Genomic DNA, 27,155 nt, shown 5'->3' with positions numbered 1-27,155 from the left:
TAAAGTGTGTGTGTAAATGTGTGTGTGTTCATGTGCATGTATGTGTGTGTGTGAGAGAGAGAAGCAGCTCTAAGAGTTGGGATTTCCTTTCCTAAATTATGTAGTTTTCACACTCTTGAATTAGGCGTCACTGTAATTTTTACTGTCTCTTTGCCATAGCAGTGTCCTTGAGGTCTTACCTTTCTACATAATCTAGTAGCCGGGAACAGTGATTTGAAGCAGGAGCATCATGACCTCCTACTGCATAAAGAAAACCATCGCATGTGGCTACTCCAACACCCCCTCTTCTCTTACACATTGGAGCACACATGTTCCACTTATTTGTATGAGGGTCATAATACTCCATTGAACTCAAACACGAACTTCCATCACGACCTCCAACTGAATACAACCTAAAAAGCACAATTGAAAAAACACGATTTAATGCTATAGCATAGAAAAGAGAAATTCTTTAAAAATACATTTCAATCACAATATGAACCTCAAATATATTTGAAATACAATACTCCACATGGCCATTTTTGTTAAAGGTACTCTATAAATAATTGCATATGCTGAGAGTTGCCATCATTCTAATATGTAGTATATCAAATGAAATTAAAACAATTTTCTAATCTCTATTATTTCTACAGTATTAGATATTTAAGCTTCTTATGGCATAATAATTCAATATGTTAGCATATTATTTTAATAAATATTGTAGAATTGTTTTTTAAAATATAGAGTAAAGCAGCTAGATGAAAAAGTGAAGGGATTAAGCAAAGGGAAGAGATTTATAGGCACAGACAACAGTATGATGATTATAAGAGGGAAAGGGAGGTGGGGGAGGTAGAAGCAGGTAAACAGGGAATAAATGGTGATGGAAAGAGACTTGATTTGGGGTAGTGAATACACAATACAGTATACAGATCATGTATTATGGAGTTATACACTTAAACATATAATTTTATTAATGCCACCACAATAAATTCAATAAAAATAAAACTGAAGTTAGGAAAGCACAAATATATATATAAGATATATTTAACTCTAATTTTTCTTGAAAATGACAATAATTAAATGAAAACACTATCGTTACTTTATCAGCATTTGGTTTGCACTAGCAAATAAAGGATGCCTACTCCTGGGTTCTGTCCCTACAGTTTAGAATGCTAAATAAATGGAATATTTAGACAGTACTGTCATAACGTCAGCTTTCTTAATCAGTATTTATACTAGAGCTATTGTATTATAGATAAAAAAGAATTTCGAGAAAAAAAGTATGCAGTGATGTTAGTATGATTGAATATTGCTGAAACTTACTTAATATACTTATTTTCTATAGTTATTTAATTAATGAGAAAAATGCTATGTACCCAGGAGATTAAGTACTATAGCATAATTGATACTTAAATAATTAGAAGTATAATGTCTATTTCCAATAAAGTAGACAATAAAAAAATATTATCTATTTGATCACAGCCATGAAAATTTCATCATAATGAAGTATAGAGTAGCATGTATTTATTTGTTCAACATACATTTTTAATGCATACTTTGTGCTACATGCATATTATCTAAAAAGTTTTGCAAATATATTCATGAAGAAAAGAGGAAGAAAATCTCTGCACTCAATTCTTCTGGAGGAAGGGTAGAATAACATACAAAATAAACATATATACATATTTATAAAGTTTTAAGTGCTATAGACAGAACAGGGAATTAGGATCAAGAACACAACTGGTAAGGGGCTTTTGTGGTTAAAATTTTAAATGTATGATCAGGAAAGGTCTCACTGAGAAGATGATGTTTACACAAAAATTTGAAGACAGTAGTGGTTGGATGTGACTGCAGGAATATCTGAAGGAGAAGATTCGAGGCAGATCGAATAGGTGTGTACAAAGTTTCAGGAGCAGCTTGGAAACCAGAGTGGCAGGAGCAGAAACTGAGGCTGGTGTAGCAGACTAGGTGGGAGGGGGAGAGTACAGGCTGAACTTCATACAAGTATTTGTAGACATGCCCCCTGAGTGAAACAGAACATCCTAAGACACTTTATTTTTATTTACTTAGACAGATTCACACATGCACAAAGAACAGGATCCACCCAGTTCCCTCATCTGGGACCATTACTCAATCAACTGAGCTATTTTTAGTTCCTCAGGCTGATGCACTCAACCAATCGAGCTATCTTCAGCACCCAGGCTGGCACTCCAATGAATGGAGCCAGGGGTTGTGGGAAGGAAAGAAAGAGGGAAGGGGGAGGGGAGAGAAGCAGATGGTTGTTTCTTTTGTGTGCCTGGACTGGGAATTGAACCCGGGATATCCATACAACATACCAATACTCAATCTACTGAGCTAACTGACTAGGGCCTTTTTTACTTTATTATTATTTAGTTAGTTATTTTTAAGTAGAAGGGTGATATGACTTGCTTGTGCTTGAATAAGATTAGCTGTTATAAAATTTTTGCCTTGTTCATGGATATTATACTTAATATATTGATAGACTTAATTCTATACTTTTCAATTTATAAACAAATGCACAAGAAGATACTGCTTAGCATATAAAATAAATCAGGTCTTATATTTACAAATTTATGCTCTAATATCCTTTAATGACTCTAATATATAATAGCTAAACTGAATCAAATTCAGGAAACATTATTTTAAATCTTATGATTTTTTTAATTCCTGCCATGATAAAATGTTTCTGATTGTCCAAGTGCACCCTTTATGGACATAATGCCTTTTTGCTTGATTACTCACAAATTGTCTGCTAGCTCTCAATCTTGTAACATGTTGATATTAACCAATAGGAGCATTTTGAAAAACAAGTAATGGACTATTTAGCTTGCAAAGGCACCCAGGAGTGAAATAATTATTCATTCAGATGTTTTTACCTTCCTAAACACTTTACATAATCTAAACTTCACTTATTTTTATGTTTTATTTAAGTTGAAGATATAACTCAAAATTTAACTAAATACTTTTTGCAGGAATTTTGCTTATTGGGTAGGTATTATCACATGAGGTACATAGTTTATACATAAGAAAAGTATTACCCCCTCTTGCTTTTTGTTTTAAAGAAATTATCGACTTTAAGTTGCTCTACTTATTTATAAAAATAAAAGTGATAAATTATAGTATTGCTATATCTAAACACAGCATTGCTGATAATACATCATTTCTGTTCAGTAATATGTCATGCATTTTTTATTCTGAAAGTATTTAAAATGCTAAAATATACAAATATATAATCCACTTATTTTGAAACTTATATTACACTTGAAACTTATTTTGAAATGTATTATAATAAATTTAAGTGACTAAGAATTAGAATGTAAAAATAAGTAACAATAATAATAACTATTACTATAACTATGATTAAAGTTATAAAAAATAAGCAAGGGAGATAAACAATATAGTCTAAGTAGTGAGAATAAATATGGGGAGATATGCACCAATCTTTAAGGACAATTATCAAAGGTTATCTTCTCAGCTTTCCCCTCACAATCTATTTAATTATAGTTTAGATTGATCAACTGCTTTGTTTCACTACAATGATGAATTAGATGTTGAGAATCTGAAGAGCAGAGAAGAATCTTTGCCCTGACAACATAGGAAATGACAGCTGACAATTTCACAGGGAGAAAGGAAATGTGACATTTTAACTTAGAGTTGAAAGATGAGAAGAAATTTGAAAGATGAAGAAGTAGGAGAAAGCATTACATACAGGGAAAGCATTATGAGTAAAGACAGGGGCATGAAAGGTCATTGCAGGTTATAAATAACAAGTGGCAGGTATGTCATGTTGATGGAAGAGGTGGTAGTGATGGAGGGAAAGAAGAGATACAGCTGGCAGAATGAAAAGATTAGAGGGAAAATGAAGGGGTTTGTGTGCTGTACTCTAGAGTTGGAATTTTATTCCATGGCAATGAGAAAAAAGACAAAAAGCCCAATGTTCTTAAGAATCATCAAGGTCATAGATAAGTTTGCTATGCATATTAACCACTATTTCCCTTGCAAGCCAAAAATTGGCAGGAGATCAGACATATTCCTGATTTAATTAAACTCTTCTAGAATTTTGCTGAGGATGGCAAGGATCTGAGCCTTACCCAGTTTTCTGTAATGTATGTTTACTCATCATACAGAGGAGCTCTACCTAAATTTATTGACCAGGTCTCAATATTGAGAAATCCAGTTGCCATGTGCCCATCTAAGTGAGGGTCACATATTTAATATTCTAGTAACTACAAAATAGCAGTTCCAGGAAATAAATCTTGTATTAGTTAAGATATGGGTTGATATGTGTGTGAAGTGGCTTTGCAGGTATTTGAAATTCAGGCTGTTTCTCACTAACTGTGCCATAGTGTGACCCATAATGAGTGTGACCCATTATCTTGAACTGTGAAATTTTTTTTACTTGAAAAATTTAATCCTGCCTGGAAGCTAACAGATTAACCTACCACCATTTCATAGATGCTGGGAGAAGACACAAGATCCCTGGGTCAGAGAAAAATGACTATTACTCACAGCACAATAGACAGAATGACCTTTATGTAGATTTTTCTTCTTGTCCTTAGAAATCCCACCAGGTTGATACAGAGAGACTCAGGTAAATGCTGCATACACAGTGGGTTTGTCTCATATTTGAGAAACACTGACTTTAAAAAATGCTTACTCTTTAAAACAGGATGCCAACAAACCTACCAATACTTTGCTCTGAAGGAAGATGTTATTATTCTGATCAAAGAAGAAGTCTGCTCTCTGCTCAAATAAAGGCACTGTTTATATCTTCTAAAGTCGCTTTATCTACAAATATTTTTAATAAGATAGTATGGACTCTGGCCAGTTGGCTCAGCAGTAGAGTGTTGGCCCAGCACGTGAATGTCCCAGGTTCATTTCACAGTCAGGTCACACAGAGTAAATGACCATCTGCTTCTCTGTCCTTCCCTTTATCATTTCTCTCTCTATCTCTCTCTTCTGCTCCAGCAGTAATGGCTTCATTAGTTTTAGTGCAAGTGCATTGGGCCCAGGGGTGGGGTTAATGCTGGTTCCATGAAGCCTCCGCTTGCTTCAGGTGCTGAAAGTAGCTCTGTTGTGAGCATGGTCCCACATGGGCAGAGCATCAGCCCCAGATGGGGGTTGCTGGATGAATCCCTGTCAGGGCACATGTGGGAATGTGTCTTTCTATCTCCCCTCTTCTCAGTTGAAAAAAAGAAAAGAAAATTAAAGCGGAGATATGAGTATGTGAAAAGGCAAAGGGTGTGAAAAATCATAGCATGTTTAGAGAATCGGAGTAATTCAGTATGTCTGGAGCATAGGATGAGTATAGGGACAAGGTAAGAGTGGAGAATGGAGAAAAAGGGAGCATTCTACACCATAAAGGACACAGGACACCAGACTGTGGAGTCTGGTATTAGCTGTGCTCAAACTGTGGACATAAATGAGTTGTGTGTTTTTCTTATACATTCTTGTACCGAGGCATGATTTAGCAAGAATATCTTTGAACCACTGGAATATGTATTAGCCAATTTACTATTATGATGGGATTTCTTTGAACAATTATAAATTGTTCTTCAACCAGAGTGATCTCTATCAAATTGAAATGTAACCATATTACTGTCCTTTTTAACATTTACAATGTCTTTACCTTAGTCAGGTTGTCATATGAACTGAGGCCTACTTTAATAACAAATCTCTTAGGGTCATTCTTTTTCTTTATATCCCAGTCAAATTCAACTTTTTTTCTATTTGTATTTCACACTCAAAGATTTGACACCAATTGTTCCTTCTCATTGTAGTGTCTCCCCACTTTCTAGAAATCTGTTAAAACAATGAAGTGCAGCTTAAAGATCATTTTTTCCAGGAGGCAATATACAAATCTCCTGAGCCTATTAGCATTCCCAAGTGAGACTCTGCAAACAAGAATTTCACTTTTTTAAACTGTGTATCTAGAATAATACAATTTTAATATAAATTGCTTATCATGTAAAACTTCATCTAAAGTTTAAATTCTAGCCTTTAAGAAAAAGAACACCAAAATGTGAATGCAGAAGTAGAAGCGGGGTCTTGGAAATCACCAATCAAGTGACAACTTTGGGCTTCAGTTAGTTACTGTGCTAGATATCAAGACATATTGGAAAAAACAATAGACATTAATGCCTGTTCACATAATTCTTCAAGCTGTATAAACTTCAGGCTGCAACTGCTGAAATCTCAACTTACCAAAGTTACAACTCTTCTGTGAATATTACTAACATTAGATTTTTGAAATAATGAGTGAGTCAGTTTTGGATGGAATCATGAAACAAACTCAGTTGTTTTGAAGAATCTCTAGGGACAGTAGCACATCTTTATTAAAATCCAAGCTCTTTATGGAGTTGTTAGACAGTGTCAGTACCTGCTTTATGAACTAACTCAGGAAGTAAATATAAACAAACAAGAAAGAGTTTTTCAGTACCAAATAAAGATCGAAAGAACCAAACTAAAGCAGAAAGCACAGAAGGAACACAATGAAACACTGGTGAAGATATTCAGGGACTCTGAGATCTTGTATGGTCAGTTACCACACTGCAACGTCTGTGGCTGTGCAGGCATAAGATGATGTAGCTACTGCTTAGCTTAACCTTTCCTACTGGAAGACTGACCAAAATGTTTCATGAAATTGACATGTTTTGTCCTTAAATTCATCAGAATACATGAATTAATTTTAAGCCATAAACTAATTTCTTGTTTTTTTCCATAGAAAATGGTATTGTAGCCCTGGCCGGTTGGCTCAGCGGTAGAGAGTTGGCCTGGCGTGCGGGGGACCCGGGTTTGATTCCCAGCCAGGGCACATAGGAGAAGTGCCCATTTGCTTCTCCACCCCCCCCTCCTTCCTCTCTGTCTCTCTCTTCCCCTCCCGCAGCCAAGGCTCCATTGGAGCAAAGATGGCCCGGGCGCTGGGGATAGCTCCTTGGCCTCTGCCTCAGGTGCTAGAGTGGCTCTGGTCGCGGCAGAGCGACGCCCCCGAGGGGCAGAGCATCTCCCCCTGGTGGGCAGAGCATCGTCCCTGGTGGGCGTGCCAGGTGGATCCCGGTCGGGCGCATGCGGGAGTCTGTCTGACTGTCTCTCCCCATTTCCAGCTTCAGAAAAAAAAAATACAAAGAAAATGGTATTGTAAATAATACAAATTAAAGAGGATTGTTCACTAATTGTATTAACTTTAATTGGGAAAAGTATTCAAAATAATATTCAGAGAAGCAGCAAGTTAGAACGACACATTGATGAGATGTAAAAACACAGCAGGGAAAACATACTTCAGTAGAGATGAGGAAAAAAACAACAACTGTCGGAGAGGGAGGTTGAAATGATTTTCTGCTATGGGTCTAAGGAGAAAGATCACTTTCTGGTGATTTTGTTTCATTCTGAGTAAAACAGAAAAAGCTAGAAGACATTAGTAGATAGTCATCAAGCCACAGAATTTTGAGGCCATTAAATCATCCCAAGGTTGGGAGAGATACCCACTGAGAGCTGTACTATTTTGTTTAAAAGAAGAAAGATTAATTGAAGTAAATGGCACATCTTTCAAACTATTTCATAGAATAAGATTAAAATTTGGGAAAATGTACTTAATTAAAAAGTAAAAGCTTTAAATGCTACCACATTCTGGCCCGGGCCAGATGGCTCAGTGATAGAGCATCGGCCCCACGTGTGGAAGTCCTGGGCTCAATTCTCAGTCTGGGCACACAGTCTCTCCCCTACCCTGCAGCTATGGCTCATTCAAGCAAGTTAGCCCTGGGCACTGAGGATGGCATCAGGGCCTCACCTCAAGTGCTGGAATAGCTCAGTTGCCAAGCAATGAAGAAGCTGCCCCAGATGGGCAGAGCATCGCCCAATAGGGTGCTTGCCGGGTGGATGCTGGTGGGAGCACAAGCAAGATTCTGTCTCTTTGTCTCCCTACTTTTCACTTAATAAAAAAAAAATACTATCACATTCTGATATTTGGTATTAGAGTAAAATAGGATTTATTAAGATATTAAATATTCTAGCTGGCCAAAAAATACAAGAAAAAAATATCCCGAATAGCCCTAGCCAGTTGGCTAAGTGGTAGAGCATTGGCCAAGCATGTGGATGTCCAGGGTTCAATTCCTGGTCAGGGCACACAGGAGAAGCCCATCTGATCTGCTTCTCCATCCCTCCCTGTCTCACTGCTCTCTCTCTCTTTCTTTGGCTCTTTTCTTTCCCTGCAGCTATGGCTCAATTGGAGTGAGTTGGCCAGGCACTAAAGATGGCTCCATGGGTCCTGCCTCAGGTGCTAAGAAAAGCTTGGTTGCTGAACAACAGAGCAACACCCCAGATGAGCAAAGCATCACTCCCTAGTGGGCTTGTTGGGTGGATCCCATTCAGGGCACATGTGGGAGTTCGTCTCTGCCTCATTTCCTATCACTGAGTTTAAGAAAAGAAATCCCAAATAATGAATTTCATGTATATAACCAATTTAAAAGAGACATTAGAATTGAAACAACAATACAATTATAACAACATATGAACTTTACAAAACATTGCTGTTAATTTATTTATCAAAATTTTATCCCATTTGTTTCTGATTGAGTTTGGAAAAGATCTTTAACAAAACACACACATATATATATTAAGATATTTTGAAGTGAAGTAGTTAAGTATTAGGGAAGGATCACAAAGCTAAAATGCAAGGTAATTATTAAAAATCTAGAATAAGATAAGTAACTCTAATAGAGTCTGTGTGTATGTATTCTCCTTACAAAACAATGCTGCAAATGAATAAGATAATAAAGATGTAGAGATATTTCTCATCCCCATTGAACAATTTGCTGTGTCAATGAGATATTCATCTTCTAAAGTAGTAGTTTCTTACTTTTTTACACTTGGGACCAGTTACCTAGACAGTCAGAAATGGCAACATGCAAGAAGTAAAGTTTTATGTTATCGTACATAGCAATGCACCATACAAGCTGGTGCTTGATTTCCAAATTCCACGAGTACAATGCATTGACTACTACATAAGTTTGCTTGAATGTTTTTGTCTATTGTATATGATCTGTAAATGCTCTTCACAGTGCAAGTTTCTCTTAACAAGCCTACAAGTTCCAAAGATATCTGAGACAACCTCAATAGTTTTTTCATCGATGATACAAGCTGATAAAGGGCAATCATCCTGAGCATATGTGAATTCGACTAAGATCACTGGGTCTACAATCTTCATACAATGTCAGGGTGGTTAACTCTTTTCCAGATCAAAATAAAATTTCTGGCTGACTGGCACCAGTCTGCAGACTGGCATTTAAAAAACACTGTTCTAAAGAATGCAACAAATTATCCCATTAAGCATTAATGTAAGAGGCAAGAAAAAAACAAACAAAACAACCAATAAACAAATGGATTCTTACCTCTATATAAATATTAAAAAAAGTAAAAAGGCTAGAAAAAGTTTATGCTTTTTTGTATAGGAATTTTAAATATTTAACATCTAAGAGAAATGTTTATTCTGTTATTTTAAGTTTTACATTCCATAAATAAATATGCCTGTAGGGAAATTTATTTTTTTATTAATTCAATGTAGAAGAAGGCAAGATTTTTATTAATTTCCAAATGAAGTGTTCTATAAAATATTGTACTGTTAAGGAAAAACAATCCTTTCAAAAAAGAAAGATACATATAGGTAGTAAACCGATATTAATAATATATATTCTTTATAAATTAAAATGACAATATTAACACAAATGAAATATATATGTATATATATAATTGTTATTAAAAGGTATACAGAATTTTAGCAATCTATTTAGAGAGAAGTAGGAAATGGGATGCATCTAATTCACATAGAACCAATTCCAAGAAATAACTTACAGATGATTGGTAGATGGACATTTGGTAATAAGTTTTAATTTCCACTTCAGGCAAATCTCAGTATAACTAAGGAGCTATTGTAGCAAACCTCTAACCATTTTTGTATAGCATTTTTGTATAGCATCTCATTTTATGGGATCAGTAAGGTGTATGTCATTTAAAATCTTTTCACTTGTATACAATATTTTCCAAGGTAGCAATGATAGGAGTCTGGACTTTTCTTAACAAATATAGTTTAAATTATATATATATAATACACACACACACAGCAGGAATGTCTACAGTTATTGTTTGATGTGAAAGATAGTACTAGTAGAAAGTTTGATAGTTTGATAGTTAAAACTATGCTGCAACAAAGTAGCTTTACCAAACACAAAAGTGAAACTAAATTGAAAGGTAGCAATTTACTTTGGCTTTCCATGTTTCTATTCCACCATTCTTTTTTCATTTAATAGATTTTTGAAATAATAACTATACTGACACTAATTAAACTTTTAATAAAATATTTTAGAGTAGGATTTTGAGAACAACTGAACATGCTGACTTTGAGATAAATTAAGAGACTTAAATATTCTGATAGGACAAATAACAAATAGTACATTAAAAAAATGAAGCACAACAATGTATCTATAATAGTCCTTCCTTAACATCAGAGTAGCTTACTATGCAAGCAAAGAAAGTATATACTTGCAACTTGTGCTTTCTGGGAAAAATAAGTAAACTGTGCTCTCAAAAAATTAAGAAATACACATTTGTTGATAAAAGAAATTTTAAAGATAAAATGATAAGGTAGCACACTCAATTGAAATAAGATGCTTATGATATAAGTAGAAGGAAGGAGTCAAGAATATTATGTAAGAAAAATTAAAATGCAAAATTTTAAATCTGCACTGAAAATAAAAATTATAAATAAAATATCAATGATTGAATCTATGATATAGAAGACAAAATCTTCCAGTTTAAATGGAAAACAAATAAAATTCTGGGAGGAAAAGGCATTTATGGAACAAAATCCTATTAAAGAAAATATTTAAAATGTTTATTTTAAACCTGAAACTAATTCTTTTTTATATAATTAATTTTGAAAATATTCTAGATATAATAATTTTAGATGTAAGTATTTAGATATATTTTAATACTTTTGATGCAAAGAAATAGAGAATTAGAGACTACTGACTTACAGTTAGGTTTCATATAGGTTTTTTTGTTTTGTTTTGTTTTTACATATGGCAGACTACTGCATGGCCATTGAAATTTGAATTTTCAAGAGCTTTTAATGCCATGAAAATATATATAGCTTAGGTGAAATAATCAGTATATTTTTAAACAATGTGTTAAAATAGTAACTTTGTAAATATACACACTCACTCATATTTAGAAAAAACATTTACAGTAGCAAAGGTTATTAAGTAATTAAATTGGACAGGGAAATTTAGTCAACATTTTCTCAGTAGATATAGTGAACGTGTATTAAGCTTAGGGATATAATAACAAGTGATACATATAAAATCTCAATAATTATTGAACATTTAAAACTAGTGAAGAGATAAAAATCAATTATTTGATTGAAATTCAAGACCAGTAAGTAATTTGGAAAAGTATACAGTGTGGTCTATTTCAAATATAATGGATAATAAATAACTTCATGTGAACAAATTTTAGGATAAAATCTGAACAGTGAGAAGGATCCAGGCACATTAGATTTGGAAGAAACAGCATCCCAGAGAAAGGAAAAAAAAAAAAAAAACAAGCTCAAAAAGACTGAGTTGCATTAAAGCTTGACATATGTATTCAAGGTATAGATAAAAGGGCAACTTAGCTAATATGCAGAGGAGAAAAAGGAGTTGTCGGGGACAAAATCTAAAAGGTCTGGTTAGGTAAAAATATACATTGTATTCTAATTGCAAAAAGAGCCCTTGAAGAAGACTCACATTATTTGCTTGTGTAAAAGAATTGATCTGGCTTCTTTAGCAAATGGACTGTAGAGGAAAGTGTAGGGAGACCAGATAGTTAGGCTGAGCAATTGTCCAGGCAACATGTGTTATTATTAACTTTGTTTAGGCAGGGGTTCTCAAGGGAATGAGAGGAGGTCATTTTGCCATCCCCAAAGGACATTTGGCAAAGTCTGAAGACTCTTTTGGTTGTTACATTGGGGTCAGAGTATAACTAACATCTAGTGGATAGCTCAGTATGCTGCTGAACTTCCTAAAACACACATGACAGAGCCTCACCTCCAGTACAAAATTATCTGGCTCAAAATATAAACAGTGTTAAGGTTGAGAATTCCTGAGTTAGAGTGATAGAAATAGAAATGGTGAAAAGTGACCAGACTGGTATAATTATGCAAAAATTATATATTGGGCACCAAACTTTTAGTAGCTTTTTGAAGGCTCCTCAGAAAGGATATAAGTATGAAGATCTTTAGCGGATATAATTCTCATGGAATATATTTGATATATCTTTAATCGGCAATTCATGTGAAAAAGTTTTGGTTTCTGTTTTATAAGACAGACAACCAGCAAAATATGCAGTTTTGGTTTGGCACTTATTCATGATGACTAAATTAAAAAAAATAAAACAACTGAAGATATTTTAAAAAGATTATTAAGCCAGCTTACTAAAAGTTATTTTATAAAAATATTCTCTCAAAAACTTTATTTCAGGGCATTTAAAAAATTGATTGAATTATTTTAGAGAAAGAGGAAAGGAGAGTGAGAGAGAAACATAAATTTTTGTTCCACTTATTTATGCATTTATTGGTGGGTTCTTATGTGTGCCCTGACTGGGATTGAACCCACAACCTTGGCATATGGGGATGACACCAACTGAGCTACTTGACCTGGGTTGCAAAAATCATTTTCAGATAAAAAAATTAAAATCTACTCACTTGCCATTCAATGCTGCTACACCAACCGTGCTTCGGGCAATTGACATACTGGCTACAAAAGTCCACTGCTGACTCTGGGGGTCCCACCTCTCCACTGTGTTCAGATAGCTCCAGCCATCATGGCCTCCCACCGCATAAATTGGGCCTTCAAGTACAGTCACACCTAAAACATGGAGAAATGAAAACTGAATGGGTTTATTTCACAGTGAGGTTTTAAAAATCAAATTGATAGTAAAACTTATGATGCTATTCAGAATAGGCTCTAGCTTATTAAGAAACAATTGCAACGAGGTAGCAACTATTTACTAAAATGGAATCATTGCATAAAGTGAAAAAGATTGAGAACCAAAAAAATATTATGACCTACATGCTTTATAAGTTAAAACAAATTATTTTATTTATACCTGCGTGAAAAAAACAAGTTCTAAAAATAGATGATATATCTTGTGCATCTACTTAGACGAATATTTCTATCCTGCGATGAAAATACCTCATTACTCTAAGTAATGTTGCACTGAACAAGGTAGCATCAATTAGGACAAAATATTTATTTTATTAAGAATTTCTTCAATTTCTACCCGTGATATTTTTATTTACTTTATTTTTTTGATATTTTTAATAAGAAAATTCTAATATATTATATATTTTTTCTTTCTTACTTTATTTCAATATTATGTGTATCCATCCATATTTAGAAATTTATTTCTTTTCCTGCTGAATTGATGTTTTTTAAGTTATGAAATATTTCTTTTTTTCTATTCAGTAACCCTTCTCACCTTAAAGGTCTATTTTGCTAGTTATTAATGAACCTACATCAAGATTGTTTTTGTTCTAGTTTGCTGACCTTTGATCATGGTTACTTAATCCATCTATATTTAATGCAATAACTGATTATTTTTAGATATAATTTTAATTTTTTCAACTTGTTTCTACAATTCATTTTTAATTTATTTCCTCTATATTGCTATTTTTGTTGTTGTTCTACATTTATATTAATTAATTTTTTCTTTTCCACATGTTTAAGCTGACTATAGAGATAACAAAAATGAGTTTGTCAAATAGATTATCAAATAAAGTTCCCCTGAATAAGCAATCTCACACATGACCAAGATTTGCTAATAATTTTAAGATACAAAGTATCCTGAGACATTTTCAAAAAAGTCAATATCAAGACTTTTCCTCACAGTCTGTTTTTCCTTTTCTAGAATTTTGATCCTTCTTGTATGGATCTCCATGGAATTCTAATTTGCACTTCTATAACTCAGAAACTAGCAAGCCCTGGTTATCAGATTTTATTTTGCCCCTTTGACTCTGTGACACAGATAAGCCTGAAGAAAACTGAAGTAAATCTTAAGTTTGTCTAAGTACTCTTCCCTTTGACATTTGGCTTTTGAAGTGCTGGCCACCTTGGTTTCACACTGATGCCTTCAAGAATTTGAAGTATGTGTTTTATTCAGCTTTTATAGTTGTGCAAGACAAAAAGTTTACCCAGATACTAATACTTCTTCAAGGCTAGTTAAATTTGAATAAGAATTCTAACTTTATTGTTAACACTAAAATTTAAGATATAATGTCATCAAATATATTAATCTACCATTAATGCTTTGGCTTTTTACATTTATGTTTAAGAATTTTCTGTAGTTCTACCACTCAACATAAAATGGTTTCTTAACCTCTTTTTATTGCATTTCTCATCACTGAATTGACAGTAATTATAGTAATGATCTCGATGTTGTGGTGAAGATTTTAAAAATTAATGTATGTAAAGCACTTAGAACAGAATCTGATACATTATAGCCATTCAATTTTTGTAAGCTCTTACAATTTTTTGTAAACTTTTAAAAAAAAATTTTTCTTGTTGACAATTTTTATTCTGTTTACATAGATTCTAGTGTCGCCCTGAAAGCATCCTCCCCTCCCCCATATCTCCCTCAACATCTCCCTTGTCCCCGTCCCCAAAGTGCCCTCACCCCTTCTCTTCAGGTTTATCCCATCTTATCATCCCCCTTCCCTCTGTCCTCCCTTCCTCTGGTCACTTTGATCCCTCCTCTGTCTCAATTCTGTTCTTCAGTTCACATTGTTCATTGGATTCCTCAAATGAGCGAGGTGATAAGATATTTTTCTTTTTCTTCCTGGCTTATTTCACTTAACATAATAGTTTTCAGGTCCATCCATGTTGTAACAAAAGGTAAGATTTCCTTTTTTATGGCCCCATAGTATTCCATTATATATATGTATCACTGCTTTTTTAATCCACTCGTCCACTGACAGACACTTGGGCTGTTTCCAGATCTTTGCTATTGTGAATAATGCTGCCATAAACATGGGGGTGCATTTCTCCTTTTAAAACAATGCTATGGTGTTCTTGCGGTATATTCCTAAAAGTGGGATGGCTGGTCAAAAGGCAGTTCCATCTTTAATTTTTTGAAGAATCTCCATACTGTTTTCCACAGTGGCTGCACCAGTCTGCATTCCCACCAGCAGTGCAGGAGGGTTCCCTTTTCTCCACATCCTTGCCAGCACTTATTCTGTGTTGTTTTGTTGATGAGTGCCATTCTGGCTAGTGTGAGGTGATATCTCATTGTGGTTTTAATTTGCATTTCTCTAATGATTAGTGATGTTGAGCATTTTTTCATATGCCTATTGGCCATCTGTATATTCTCTTTGGAGAAGTGTCTATTCATTTCTTTTATCCATTTTTTGATTGGATGGTTTATCTTCCTGGTGTTGAGTTTTACAAGTTCTTTATAAATTTTAGTTATTAACCCCTTATCAGACGTACTGTCGAATATGTTCTCCCATTGTATAGTTTGTCTTTTTATTCTGTTCTTATTGCCTTTAGCTGTGCAAAAGCTTTTTAGTTTGATATAGTCCCATTTTTTTATCCTGTATTTTATTTCACTTCTCCATGGAGATAAATCAGCAAATATATTGCTATAAGAGATGTCGGAGAGCTAACTGCCTACGTTTTCTTCTAAGATGCTTATGGTTTCATGACTTACACTTAAATCTTTTATCTATTTTGAGTTTATTTTTGTGAACGGTGTAAGTTGATGGTCTAGTTTCATTTTTTTGCAGGTAGCTGTCCAATTTTCCCAACATCATTTGTTAAAAAGAGTGTCTTTACTCCATTGTATATGCTCTTAACTCTTTTGTCAAATATCAGTCATCCATAAAGGTGTGGGTGTATTTCTGGGTTCTCTGTTCTGTTCCATTGATCTATATGCCTGTTCTTATGTCAGTACTGAGCTGTTTTGAATAAAATGGACTTATAGTATAAGTTGATATCAAGATGTGTGATAACTCCCACTTTATTCTTCCTTTTCAAGATTGCTGAGGCTATTCCTGTTCTTTTTTGGTTCTATATAAATTTTTGGAATATGTGTTCTATATTTTTGAAGTATGTCATTGGTATTTTAATTGGTATTGCATTGAATTTATAAATTGCTTTGGGTAATAAAGAAATTTTAATGATGTTTGTTCTTCCTATACATGAACACAGTATATGCTTCCACTTGTCTGTATCTTCCTTGATTTCTTTTATCAGTGTTTTATAATTTTCCCAGTGGAAGTTTTTAAACTTCTTGGTTAATTTTACTCCTAGTTACTTTATTTTTTGTTGTTGCAATAGTGAAGGGAATTTTTTTCCTAATTTCTCTTTTTGACAGTTCACTGTTGGTGTATAAAACTGCCTCTGATTTCTGAGTATTAATTTTATATCCTGCCACCTTGCTGAATTCATTTATCAGGTCCAGTATTTTTTGACTGAGACTTTAGGGTTTTCTATATACAATATCATATCATCTACAAATAATGATAGTTTTACTTTTTTTTTTCCAATTGGATGCCTTTTATTTCTTCTTCATGTCTGATTGCTGTGGTTAGGACTTCCAGAACTATGTTGAATAAGAGTGGTGAAAGGGAGCACCCCTGACTTGTTCCTGATCTTAAAGGGGATTGCTTTTAATTTTTGCCCATTGAGAAAGATGTTGGCTGTGGGTTTGTCATAGATGGCCTTTATTATGTTGAGGTATGTTCCCTGTATTTCCAATTTGCTGAGAGTTTTGATCATGAATAGGTGCTGGATTTTATCAAATGCTTTTTCTGCATCTATTGAAATTATCATGTGGTTTTTCTCCCTCCTTTTGTTTATGTGATGAATCACATTGATTGATTTGTGTATATTGTACCAGCCTTGCCTCCCCAGAATAATTCCCACTTGATCATGATGTATGATTTTTTTTTTCATATATTGCTTGATCCAGTTTGCTAATATTTTGTTGAGGATTTTAGCATCTAAATTCATCAGGGATATTGGTCTATAGTTTTCTTTCTTTGTATTGTCTTTGCCCGGTTTTGGAATCAAATTATGCTCGCCTCATAAAAGGAGTTTGTAATTGCTATTATCTTCATATTTAAGTTTTAGGAAAGATGTAAAAAGGAAATTCAAAAAAGAGAATAAATAAGAATCCTATAAGCATATAAAATGCTTGATGTAAATTGTAATCAGAATAATCAGGTTATAAAAATAAGACATATTTGACAGAAAATTTTTGACAATCATACTTTAAAATACTTTAAAATTAAAATTATTTCCAAATCAAACATTGTTAACAACATTTAGAACCATGAATTCTTATAATTCAATTGTAACTTAGGGACACAATTAATATATAAATTTAACAATACTTTTTGCAAACATTATGATCAAGCTTTTACAAAAATTAAAAATATTATATAATTCAACACTAAGATTATTACAGAAATCAAAATATAGAACTTGAAGTAAAGAATTAGTAAATATTGCTTAGAACAAGTCAAGAAAACATGTACATAAATATTAATCTTTCAGCATAAACATCTATTCAATTGGTCTAAAAAATTAGATAATTTTCCATATATTTTGCTATAGATAAAATAGGAACTACATTTTAACAAATAATTAAGAATATCATACATTACTATTTTTAATTAACTAAGGTATTGTGGGTGAGAATATTAAAGTTGAAAGCAGGAAAAAAGTAGAATGCTATAATTAATAGTTCTAGGTTTGGAGAATATTTATCTAGGATCAAGTTCTAATTCACTTTTATCAGTTGTGTAATTTTAGAGAAAAAATATCTTAAATTTTTTATATCTCTGTCCATTCAATCTTTTTTTTTTTTTCAGAGACAGAGAGAGAGTCAGAGAGAGGGATAGATAGGGACAGACAGGAACAGAAAGAGATGAGAAACATTAATCATTAGTTTTTTGTTGTGACTCTTTAGTTGCTCATTGATTGCTTTCTCATATGTGCCTTGACCAAGGAGCTACAGCAGACTAAGTAACACCTTGCTCGAGCCAGTAACCTTGGGTCCAAGCTGGTGAACTTTTTCTCAAACCAGATAAGCCCACACTCAAGCTGGCGACCTCGGGGTCTCGAACCTGGGTCCTCAGCATCCAAGTCTGAAGCTCTATCCACTGTGCCACCTCCTGGTCAGGCTGTCCATTCAATTTTAAAGAGTACCTACCTTATATGATTTAGGTGAAGATTAAATATTAAATTTATAGAAGTATGAGTTTATTATCATGGATAATAGTACATTTTAATTATTATGAGGTTGGTCAGCAATGGGGGAAGGTCACATGAGGAACCAGACCCAGGAACTTTGGCTGGAACCGCCCACACCTATGTGCACCAAAATGAACTTCCCAGGAGTCCTTTGGAAAAGAGAGACCATGTGTCAGCCAATGAAATTTTGCCACGTCATATTAGTTTGACCACCCTAAACAACCCTTTAAATTTCCCCCATGTGGTTTCCTTCATGTGACTTCAATGGCCCCTGTCCTCCAGACCAGAGAACCTCATCAGGTGGGATGCGCTGTACTAAAGAATATTTTTGCTTATCCACACTTGGTGGCTATGCCCTTCCTTCCTCCTTGGCGGGAAACAATACCTTACGTTTGGTGCTGAAACCTGGGAGGAGTTGAGCCCACTGGGGCCACTCCTCTCCTCTTCCTTTCTGAGGAAGAATCAGGATCTCTGACCTTCCACCTACTTTGGCACACAGAGAGGTAAGTTTCCTGCCTCCAGCCTCCCTTCAGTTCTTTCCGCTGAGACTCCCTGTCCGTAATCACTGCTGCATCAGGGACCTCTTTTCTGTTCCAAGTTCGTGTGTGCCTGTGGAGACGTCCTGGTCACATCCACTCTACTTAACCTTCTAGTGGCCAGAGCTTGAGTTGCGGGATGCCAATTCTCATCTCTGACAACTTCAAGAACTGAGGGAGGCCACGGGAGGCATAGGAATCTAAACATGACTCAAAAACACTCCTGGAGTGCCTTATCCGAAATCTCTCCTTCCTTAAAGAAGAAGAAACTGTTCTTCTTTTCCACTGTGGCCAGGCCACAGAACCCACTGGATAATTGAACCAGGTGGCCTCCTGAAGGGACTTTCGATTTTAACATCCTCACCAATTTAACTATTGCCAAAAAACTGGGAAATGGTTGGAGATCCCTTACATTCAGGGCTTCTAGTATTTGCGCCCCCGTCCTAATTTCTGTGCCACCTGCTACATGGCGCAGACCCTTTATGGCCAGAGAAACCTCAGCTAAACCCTATGCTCCTGATCTTACCCCCTTTGCCGACCCCCAACTCTCTCCCCCTCCTACCTGCCCCTTGGGGGTGCCCCTCCCTTGGGACCTCTCTCTGATCCCTCTGTGGACCTTTTCCACTCAGGTCTCTTCCCCCCAGGAAGCCTCCTCCCCTGTTGGACAGGGCCCCTTTCTTCTCTGCTGTTTTCTTAAGCCCCTCCCCCAGCAGGCCCCCTTCCTCCCACCATTGGTCCTCATGCCAGTTTGTAGGGCTCCTGACCCCATGGCCCAACCCCTATCTTCTTGCAGGAAGGCCTGGCCCTGTCCTGCCTCTGGCTCTGGCTTTTCTGGCTGGATCTGGGTGCTGGACTCCCCAGAAGCCTCCCTCTCCTCTTATCCTCAACCCCCAAACCCTTACCCGAGACCTGGTGAACATGGCATTCAAAGTTTTTAATGGTCGCGGCTAGTAGGAAAAGGCCAAGGCTGTTCACCAGGCCCGCATGCAGCAAAAGGTTATGATCCAAATCCAGGCTCTTGTGGCAGCCCTGAGGCCGGCAGAGCAACAGGGGCAAGGCATAGGAGATGTCCGACCCATATCCGGGCTGCAAAAAGGAACTCCATCACTGGTTCCGACAGTGCCCCTGCCTGTGCAGTGCCCACTAAGCCCTGCCCTGACTGCAAGCAGTCCGGTCACTGGCAGAGCGATTGCCCGTTTGGGCAACAGGCTCTTCCTCAGGCCCTCTATGTGGAGGACAAGCCACCCAAATGGGAGGCCAAGCCAGCCAGATGGTCCACAGGTCAAACTTCTAAGCCTCATGGATGAATGACGTTGCCTGGACTTGAAGACCCCCCATCACCCTCACCAAGCCTAGGGTAATGCTGCAACTACCAGGTAAGTATTTCTCATTTCTTGTGGACACGGGGATTACCTTCTCTGTTTTGCCATCACACTCTAGACCTCTAGTTCCCTCACAGGTCTTGGTTATAAGAGTGGATGGGACCCCTTCTTTTCCTCTTTGCATGCTACCCCTGACATGCAGTTTGGATGGAATCCCCTTTTTGCACTCCTTCTTAGTTATGCCATCATGCCCTGTACCCCTTCTGGGTTGAGACATTCTACACAGTCTCGGGGCCACTATCCAGCTGACAACAGCTTCCTCACTGCCAAGGGCTCCCCCATACTCAATACTACCCTCACTTCTAACCATGTCTCTCACCTCAAGCTTACCCCCATGCAGGACCGCTGGCAATTGGAACCACTGGGCCCTACCCGTCTCTGGCTCACCAAAAGTTTGGGCCCTGCAGACCCTCCTGTTGCTCCTGTCCCTCCCACCAGGAACCTGCCGCCAGAATGAGCTAGGACAGGGAGCAGTGCTTTTCAGTGAGACTGGCCCAATGGAAGAAAACATCAATCTTCTCATCCATCTGCGAGAGAAATTGCACAAGGATCTCTCCTTCTACAACTCGCTTAACTCCTGATAGCAGCCACCCATCCTCACCTGGGCTGCCCCTATCCTAAATTCTCTTCTATTAATAATTATCAGCATCTTACTCATATTTACTCCTCTTTTTAAAATTCTTTCCAGACTGCATCAGCGAGGTTTCTTGAGTCACAGTCAAATAAATGTTCCTCGCGACTCCCCTCAAAGCCACCACTTTCTGACCTCTCCTTCCCACGGCGCCCCTAACCAGCAGGAAGTAGCCAGATGAACAGCGGCGCCTCTATCTAACATAAAAGGTCAGAATATGAGGTCGGTTGGCAATGGGGGAAGGTCACATGAGGAACCAGATATGGGAACTTTAGCTGGAACAGCCCACACCCATGCACGCCAAAAGAAACTTCCCAGGAGTTTTTTGGAAAAGAGCAACCATCTGTCAGCTAATGAAAATTTGTCACATCATATTAGCGTGACTGCCCTAATGACTCTTTAAATTTTCCCCACGCGGTTTCCTCCATGAGACTTCTCTGGCCCCTGGCCCCCAGACCAGAGAACCTCGTCGGGCAGGATGCGCTATTACTAAATAAAGCTTTTGCTTATCCACACTTTGTGGCTACACCCTTCCTTCTTCCTTGGAGGGGAAAGATACCTTACAATTATTATATCAATAAAATGGGAGGTGTAATCTCTCTTAATATTAGTCATTAAAGCTGAGATTTTAAGATAATGCTAGCAAGTTGAAAGATGAGTTGTAAGATTTGTCATCACTGTCAAAACTTCAATTTCTTTCCCAAACATCTCTGCTTATAATTCAATAGGGGACCAGATTGGTTTTTTTTAATAACCCAAAACTGGAAAATATTCAAGTTTTTCTTGAAAATATTCATACTTCATGCTTACAGATTATAATGAAAGATATTTTTATAAATTACCAAACTATTTTTGAACTCTGGAAGCCTTATAATATGCTTTGCGCATTTTCTGCAGCTGTGATGATTTCCTTGCAGAAAGGTCTCATTAAGTGAAGTGAATAACCGAGCCAGAATAATTCCAAAGTCAGAATGATACTACAATTTCTTCCCTATGCTTACTAAAAATATCTTTACAGATGTTGGAAAGCAAGGTTTGTAATGCAAAAATATTTTTTGGTACTTTGTTCAGTAACAATATTAAATGTACATTAAAACATAATCATTGAAAATAATAGAAATAACTAAAGTCATTTTTTGTTTCTCTAGCTTAATAATTTATGATTTCTTTTGGTAAAAAAATTTTTAAACTATCTTTTTGATGTTTACATTTACTAAAACATTCTTTTAAAAACACATATAACTGCTTACATATTTTTAACTATAGCTCTTGCACATGTTATTTCTCTTGAGAATTCTGCAGTGAAATCTCTATTATTATATTTCTGTATAATTTTCTTTAAAATAGCCTGATGAAAGTAGCAACCATCCTTCATTTTTAGGTAAAACAGCAAACATTAAAGTTAAGCACTTCCCATATGAGATTTAGTTGCTAGGAATACTTTTTATGCAAACCAACAGAATATCCCATCCTTGACCTACTGAATCAGATCTACATTTTAAGAAAATTCCCAGTAAATTATATGCACATTAAAGATTTTTTTTTTTTTTTTTTGTATTTTTCTGAAGTTGAAAACAGGGAGGCAGTCAGACAAACTCTTGCATGCACCCGACCGGGATCCACCCAGCATGCCCACCAGGGGGCGATGCTTTGCCCATCTGGGGTGTTGCTCTGTTGCAACCAGGGCCTTTCTAGCACCTGAGGCAGAGGTCATGAAGGCATCCTCAGCACCCGGGCCAACTTTGCTCCAATGGAGCCTTGGCTGTGGGAGGGAAACAGAGAGACAGAGAGGAAGGAGAGGGGGAGGGGTGGAGAAGCAGATGCGCACTTCTCCTGTGTGTCCTGGCCGGGCATCGAACCTGGCACTCCTGCACACCAGGTTGATGCTCTACCACTGAGCCCACTGGCCAGGGCCATGCACATTAAAGATTATGAAGTACTAGTGGTTTCAGAAGTAGAAAACATCTATCTCAGGAGGTACATAATAAAATCCTTTGGATATGCAAATTATATATTATAAATTACTTTTTATTATGATTTAATGTGTATCTTTGCATGTTTTATAGTAATTATAGTTTTAAATAATTAATACATTTTATAATTTATGAAAAATTTATTGGTATCAAAATTTGTTTACCAATAGGCATACTCATACACAAATGTTGGAGATTATTTCTTAGGTAATCTCTTGTTTAACTATCACATTACTACATCCTAATTTTGGATGAGATAAATGTTTGGTTCAAATTAAAATTGTTTTAGGCCCTGGCCAGTGGGCTTAGTGGTAGAGCGTTGGCCCAACCTGTGGAACTCCCGGGTTTGATTCTTGACCAGGGCACACAGGAGAAGAACCTATCTGCTTCTCCACTCTTCCCCATCTCCTTTCTCACTATCTCTCTCTTCCCTTCCTGCAGCCTAGGCTCCATGGGAGCAAAGTTGGCCTAGGTGCTGAGGATGGCTCCATGGAGTCAAGCACTAGAATGGCTCCAGGTGCAATAGAGCAATACCCATATGGGCAGAGCATCACCCCCTAGTGGGAATACTGTGTGGATCCCAGGCAGGCACAAACAGAAGTCTGTCTCTCTGCCTCCCTGCTTCTCACTTCAGAAAAAATAAAAAAAAAAAAAAATTGTTTTATAATTAGAATCAAACCATTTTTACAGAATTTTTAGAAGAATAAAACAGCCCTGGTTGATTGGCTCAGTGGTAGAGCATCTTCCCTGGCATGTGGATGCCCTATATGTGAATGTCCTGGGTTCGATTTCTGGTCAGGGCACACAGGAGAAGCAACCATCTTTTTCTCCACCACTCTCCCTTCCTCTTCTCTTTCTTTTTCTCTTCCCTTCCCATAGTCATGACTCGATTGATTCGAGTGCATTTGCCCCAGGTGCTGAGGATGGCTCCATAGAGCCTACAACTCAGGTGATAAAAATAGCTTGGTTGCAAGCATCAGCTCTAGATGGGGGTTGCCAGGTGGATCCCAGTTGAGCACATGGTGGGAGACTGTCTATCTCCTCTCCTCTCACTAAGAAAAAGAAGAAAAATAAAGAGATAAAAGACTAAATACTTAACTTTTTTATCTATATTCTTTATGTAGCAGCAACTGGTAATTGACACTTATCCTGTTTTTCCTTATCCTATTATAATAAAACCATTAAGTTTTAAGCCAGCACATGCCCCTTTCAGAAAAATTAAAGAAAGATAAAATTCTAGCCTTTTGTGGTTAGATGCAGCAATTTGACCAAAGCAGCGGAATGCTGTCTGTACTGCTGTAGCAATAGTCAGAGTAGAAGCAACCACATGGGCAATGAGGTGGCCTTGGCCTGTTGTTAAACACTGAGAACAATAGGAATGATGACTGCTGGTGTTCTCAGAGCTTTAAGGCTGAACGGTGATTTTGCTCACAGATGCTCAAACCCTCCCCTTTGTCACAAGGAAGATTTTGTTTTAAACAATCGTTGTTCTGGGTTTTACTTTTAGGACAGCTGATTTAATCCTAATAGATTCAATGCAGAAGATTCAACTTCCCTGTCTTTTTAGATTATACTTGAATCCTTAGCAATATTTAACAAATACTCTAATTTTGCTTTAAAAAAATCTACATTCCAAATATGTATTACAAATTTCAGAGCAATACAAATAATGTATTTGGTACATCAAAAACTGTCTCATTAATTGAATGCATTTTTATATTTGAATGTTATTCATTAAATAAAGTCTGAAAATTAGCTTGGGGGTCATATAGCCAGATGGAAATAGCAATTGAGTACAAGGAAAATTAACTTTCAAAGGTATGAATTTCTTTCATGAATTACATTAGCTCTTTTTCATTACCATACATTAGTTGTTTCAAATTTGCAAACGTTGAGTCCCTATTTAATTTGTCTTAGGTAGGTAGTTAATAAAAGCTATAGTTACAGATGCTTTTTTAAAATTTTTTATTTTTATTTTTTTGTATTTTTCTGAAGTTGGAAACAGGGAGGCAGTCAGACAGACTCCCGCATGCGCCTGACCGGGATCCACCCGGCACGCCCACCAGGGGGCGATGTTCTGCCCATCTGGGACGTCGCTCTGCCGCAACCAGAGCCACTCTAGCGCCTGAGGCAGAGGCCATGGAGTCATCCTCAGCGCCCGGGCCAACTTTGCTCCAATGGAGCCTTAGCTGCAGGAGGGGAAGAGAGAGACAGAGAGGAAGGACAGGGGGAGGGGTGGAGAAGCAGATGATTGCTTCTCTTGTGTACCCTGGCTGGGAATCGAACCCGGACTCCCGCACACCAGGCCAACGCTCCACCACTGAGCCAACCAGCCAGGGCCTTACAGATGCTTTTATACTTATGTTTTTAAAAATGTTATAACGCTATATATACACACATAAATACAGAAGTAAATAACTGTTTATGTAAACTTTAAATACTGATAGAATCATTATACTTACCAAATAAATATTATTTATAGCACTAAAATCTTCTGAATTTCTAGAAAAGCATGTGTAGTGAATGATAGTTCTTAGAACATGGAAATAATTTGGATAAATAACTTTTACACATGTGATTAAGTTAAAGCTCTATATAAGTATATTATCTAGAATTGGGCTGGTGATTCCTAAATTCAATGACAAGTGTTTGTATAAGAGAAACACAGGGGAGATTTTAGACACAGAAAGGAGGCAATGTGAACACAGAGGCAGAGATCAGAGGGATGTGACCACAAGTCAAGGAACAGCTGGATCCTCCAGGTGCAGGAAGAAGCAGGGAAGGATTCCCCGAGAAAAAGTGGCCCTGCTGATAAACTGATTTTAGAATTTTGATCTTCAGAACATTGAGATAATAATTTTAAACCACCAAGTTTGTGGTGATTTGTTGCAGCAGCTCTTAGAAAGTAAGACAGTGTGCTTGGAGAACTATAGCCTCCAGAATGGGAGGTGCTTTGTATTGCGTTAGTGAAGATTTCTCTGTGATCCTCTGAATATTTATGTTCTGAGGTTTACATACGGTATTTGATTGTGAGACAAAAACATTGAAAAGGAGTCTGCATTAAAAAATATGCCTCTTAGGCCCTGGTTGGTTGGCTCAATGGTAAAGCATTGGTCCTGCATGTGGATGCCCCAGTTCTATTCCTGGTCAGGGCACACGGGAGAAGCGCCCATCTGCTTCTCTACTCCTTCCCCTTTTACTTCTCTCTCTCTCTCTCTCTCTCTCTCTCTCTCTCTCTCTCTCTCTCTCTCTCTCTCTCCTCCTCCTCCTCCTCTTCCTCCTCCTCCTCCTCCTCCTCCCTTCCTGCAGCCATGGCTCAATTGGAGCGAGTTGGCTCTGGGCACTGGGGATGGCTCAATGGCATTTGCCTCAGGAGCTAAAAATTGGCTCGGGTTGCAGCGGATTAAGGGTCCCAGATGGGCAGAACATTGTGCCCTTTGGGCTTGCCAGGTAGATCCCAGTCAGGGCTCATGTGGGAGTCTATCTCTCTGCCTCCCCTCCTCTTACTAAATAAAAAAATATGCATAAATGCCTCTTTCTGTATATATCAATATATCTAAACTAAGTATAAAAAGTGGAAGATTTTAATATCTGAAATATTTTATACTTATTTTGAGTGTGGGAGAAATCTGCAGGGATATTTCTGAGAATCCTTTATGACAAAAATAAAGATAGCTTTGTATATTTTCTTTTGTCTCCCTCCTAACAATTTTATACATATATACTCGAATGGCCATAGTATTATTATTTTATTATTAGTATTATTAGTATTATTATCCCAGCAGATTTCTCCCATACTTGCCTGTCCAGGGCTCAGTTACAAGTCTATCTCTAGTCTATCTTTCGTGAATAACTGTCTAAGGCAGCAATTTTCAACTATTTTCACCTCATGGCACGCAATTACTAAAATTCTGCAGTACACCAAAGAATATATTTTTGGCCTATCAGACAGAAAACAAAGTATAATTTTGATTCACTCACATCCAGATGACTATTGTGTTGTTTCCTGTTGTTTTTTATTTGACAATCTAAGGGAAAAGAGGTTAGTGCCCTGACTAAATAGCCAGATATTGCATGTTTTAAAAATTCTGTGGCACACTGATTGAAAATTGCTGATCTAAGGGATTGGGTTTGCCTTCCTGATACTTCTTAGACTGCTCACATTGTATCCACATAAAATGAAGTTATTTTTAGGGAAGATGAAGTGGGTATCTGGTAGACAGGCAATCAACAGGGTGTGTCCTAGTGAGGGCAAACCTGAACCAGCCTGGCATGAATAAAAATGTGATGGAAGGTAATAATGTTAGTCTAAATTAACTTTTAGAAAAAATAAGCCATACCGTTTTACC

General features: G+C 36.7%; 1 protein-coding gene across 1 annotated transcript in view; it reads right to left on the bottom strand.

Annotated features, from left to right (window-relative positions):
- The window catches only part of KLHL1 (kelch like family member 1), a 451,195-nt gene that overhangs the window by 17,999 nt on the left and 406,041 nt on the right, over positions 1–27,155 (bottom strand). The window contains exons 8-9 of the mRNA XM_066383706.1: positions 12,734–12,896; positions 180–392 (exon numbers count right to left, since the gene is read on the bottom strand). Coding sequence (XP_066239803.1) covers positions 180–392; positions 12,734–12,896 — 376 coding nt within the window. The remainder of the gene's footprint in view (positions 1–179; positions 393–12,733; positions 12,897–27,155) is intronic.

Source organism: Saccopteryx leptura, chromosome 4 (genome assembly GCF_036850995.1).
Source record: "Saccopteryx leptura isolate mSacLep1 chromosome 4, mSacLep1_pri_phased_curated, whole genome shotgun sequence".
NCBI classification, from domain to species: Eukaryota; Metazoa; Chordata; class Mammalia; order Chiroptera; family Emballonuridae; genus Saccopteryx; species Saccopteryx leptura.
The sequence above is the reverse complement of the archived record's forward strand: the minus strand, read 5'-3'. Positions and strand labels throughout refer to the sequence as shown.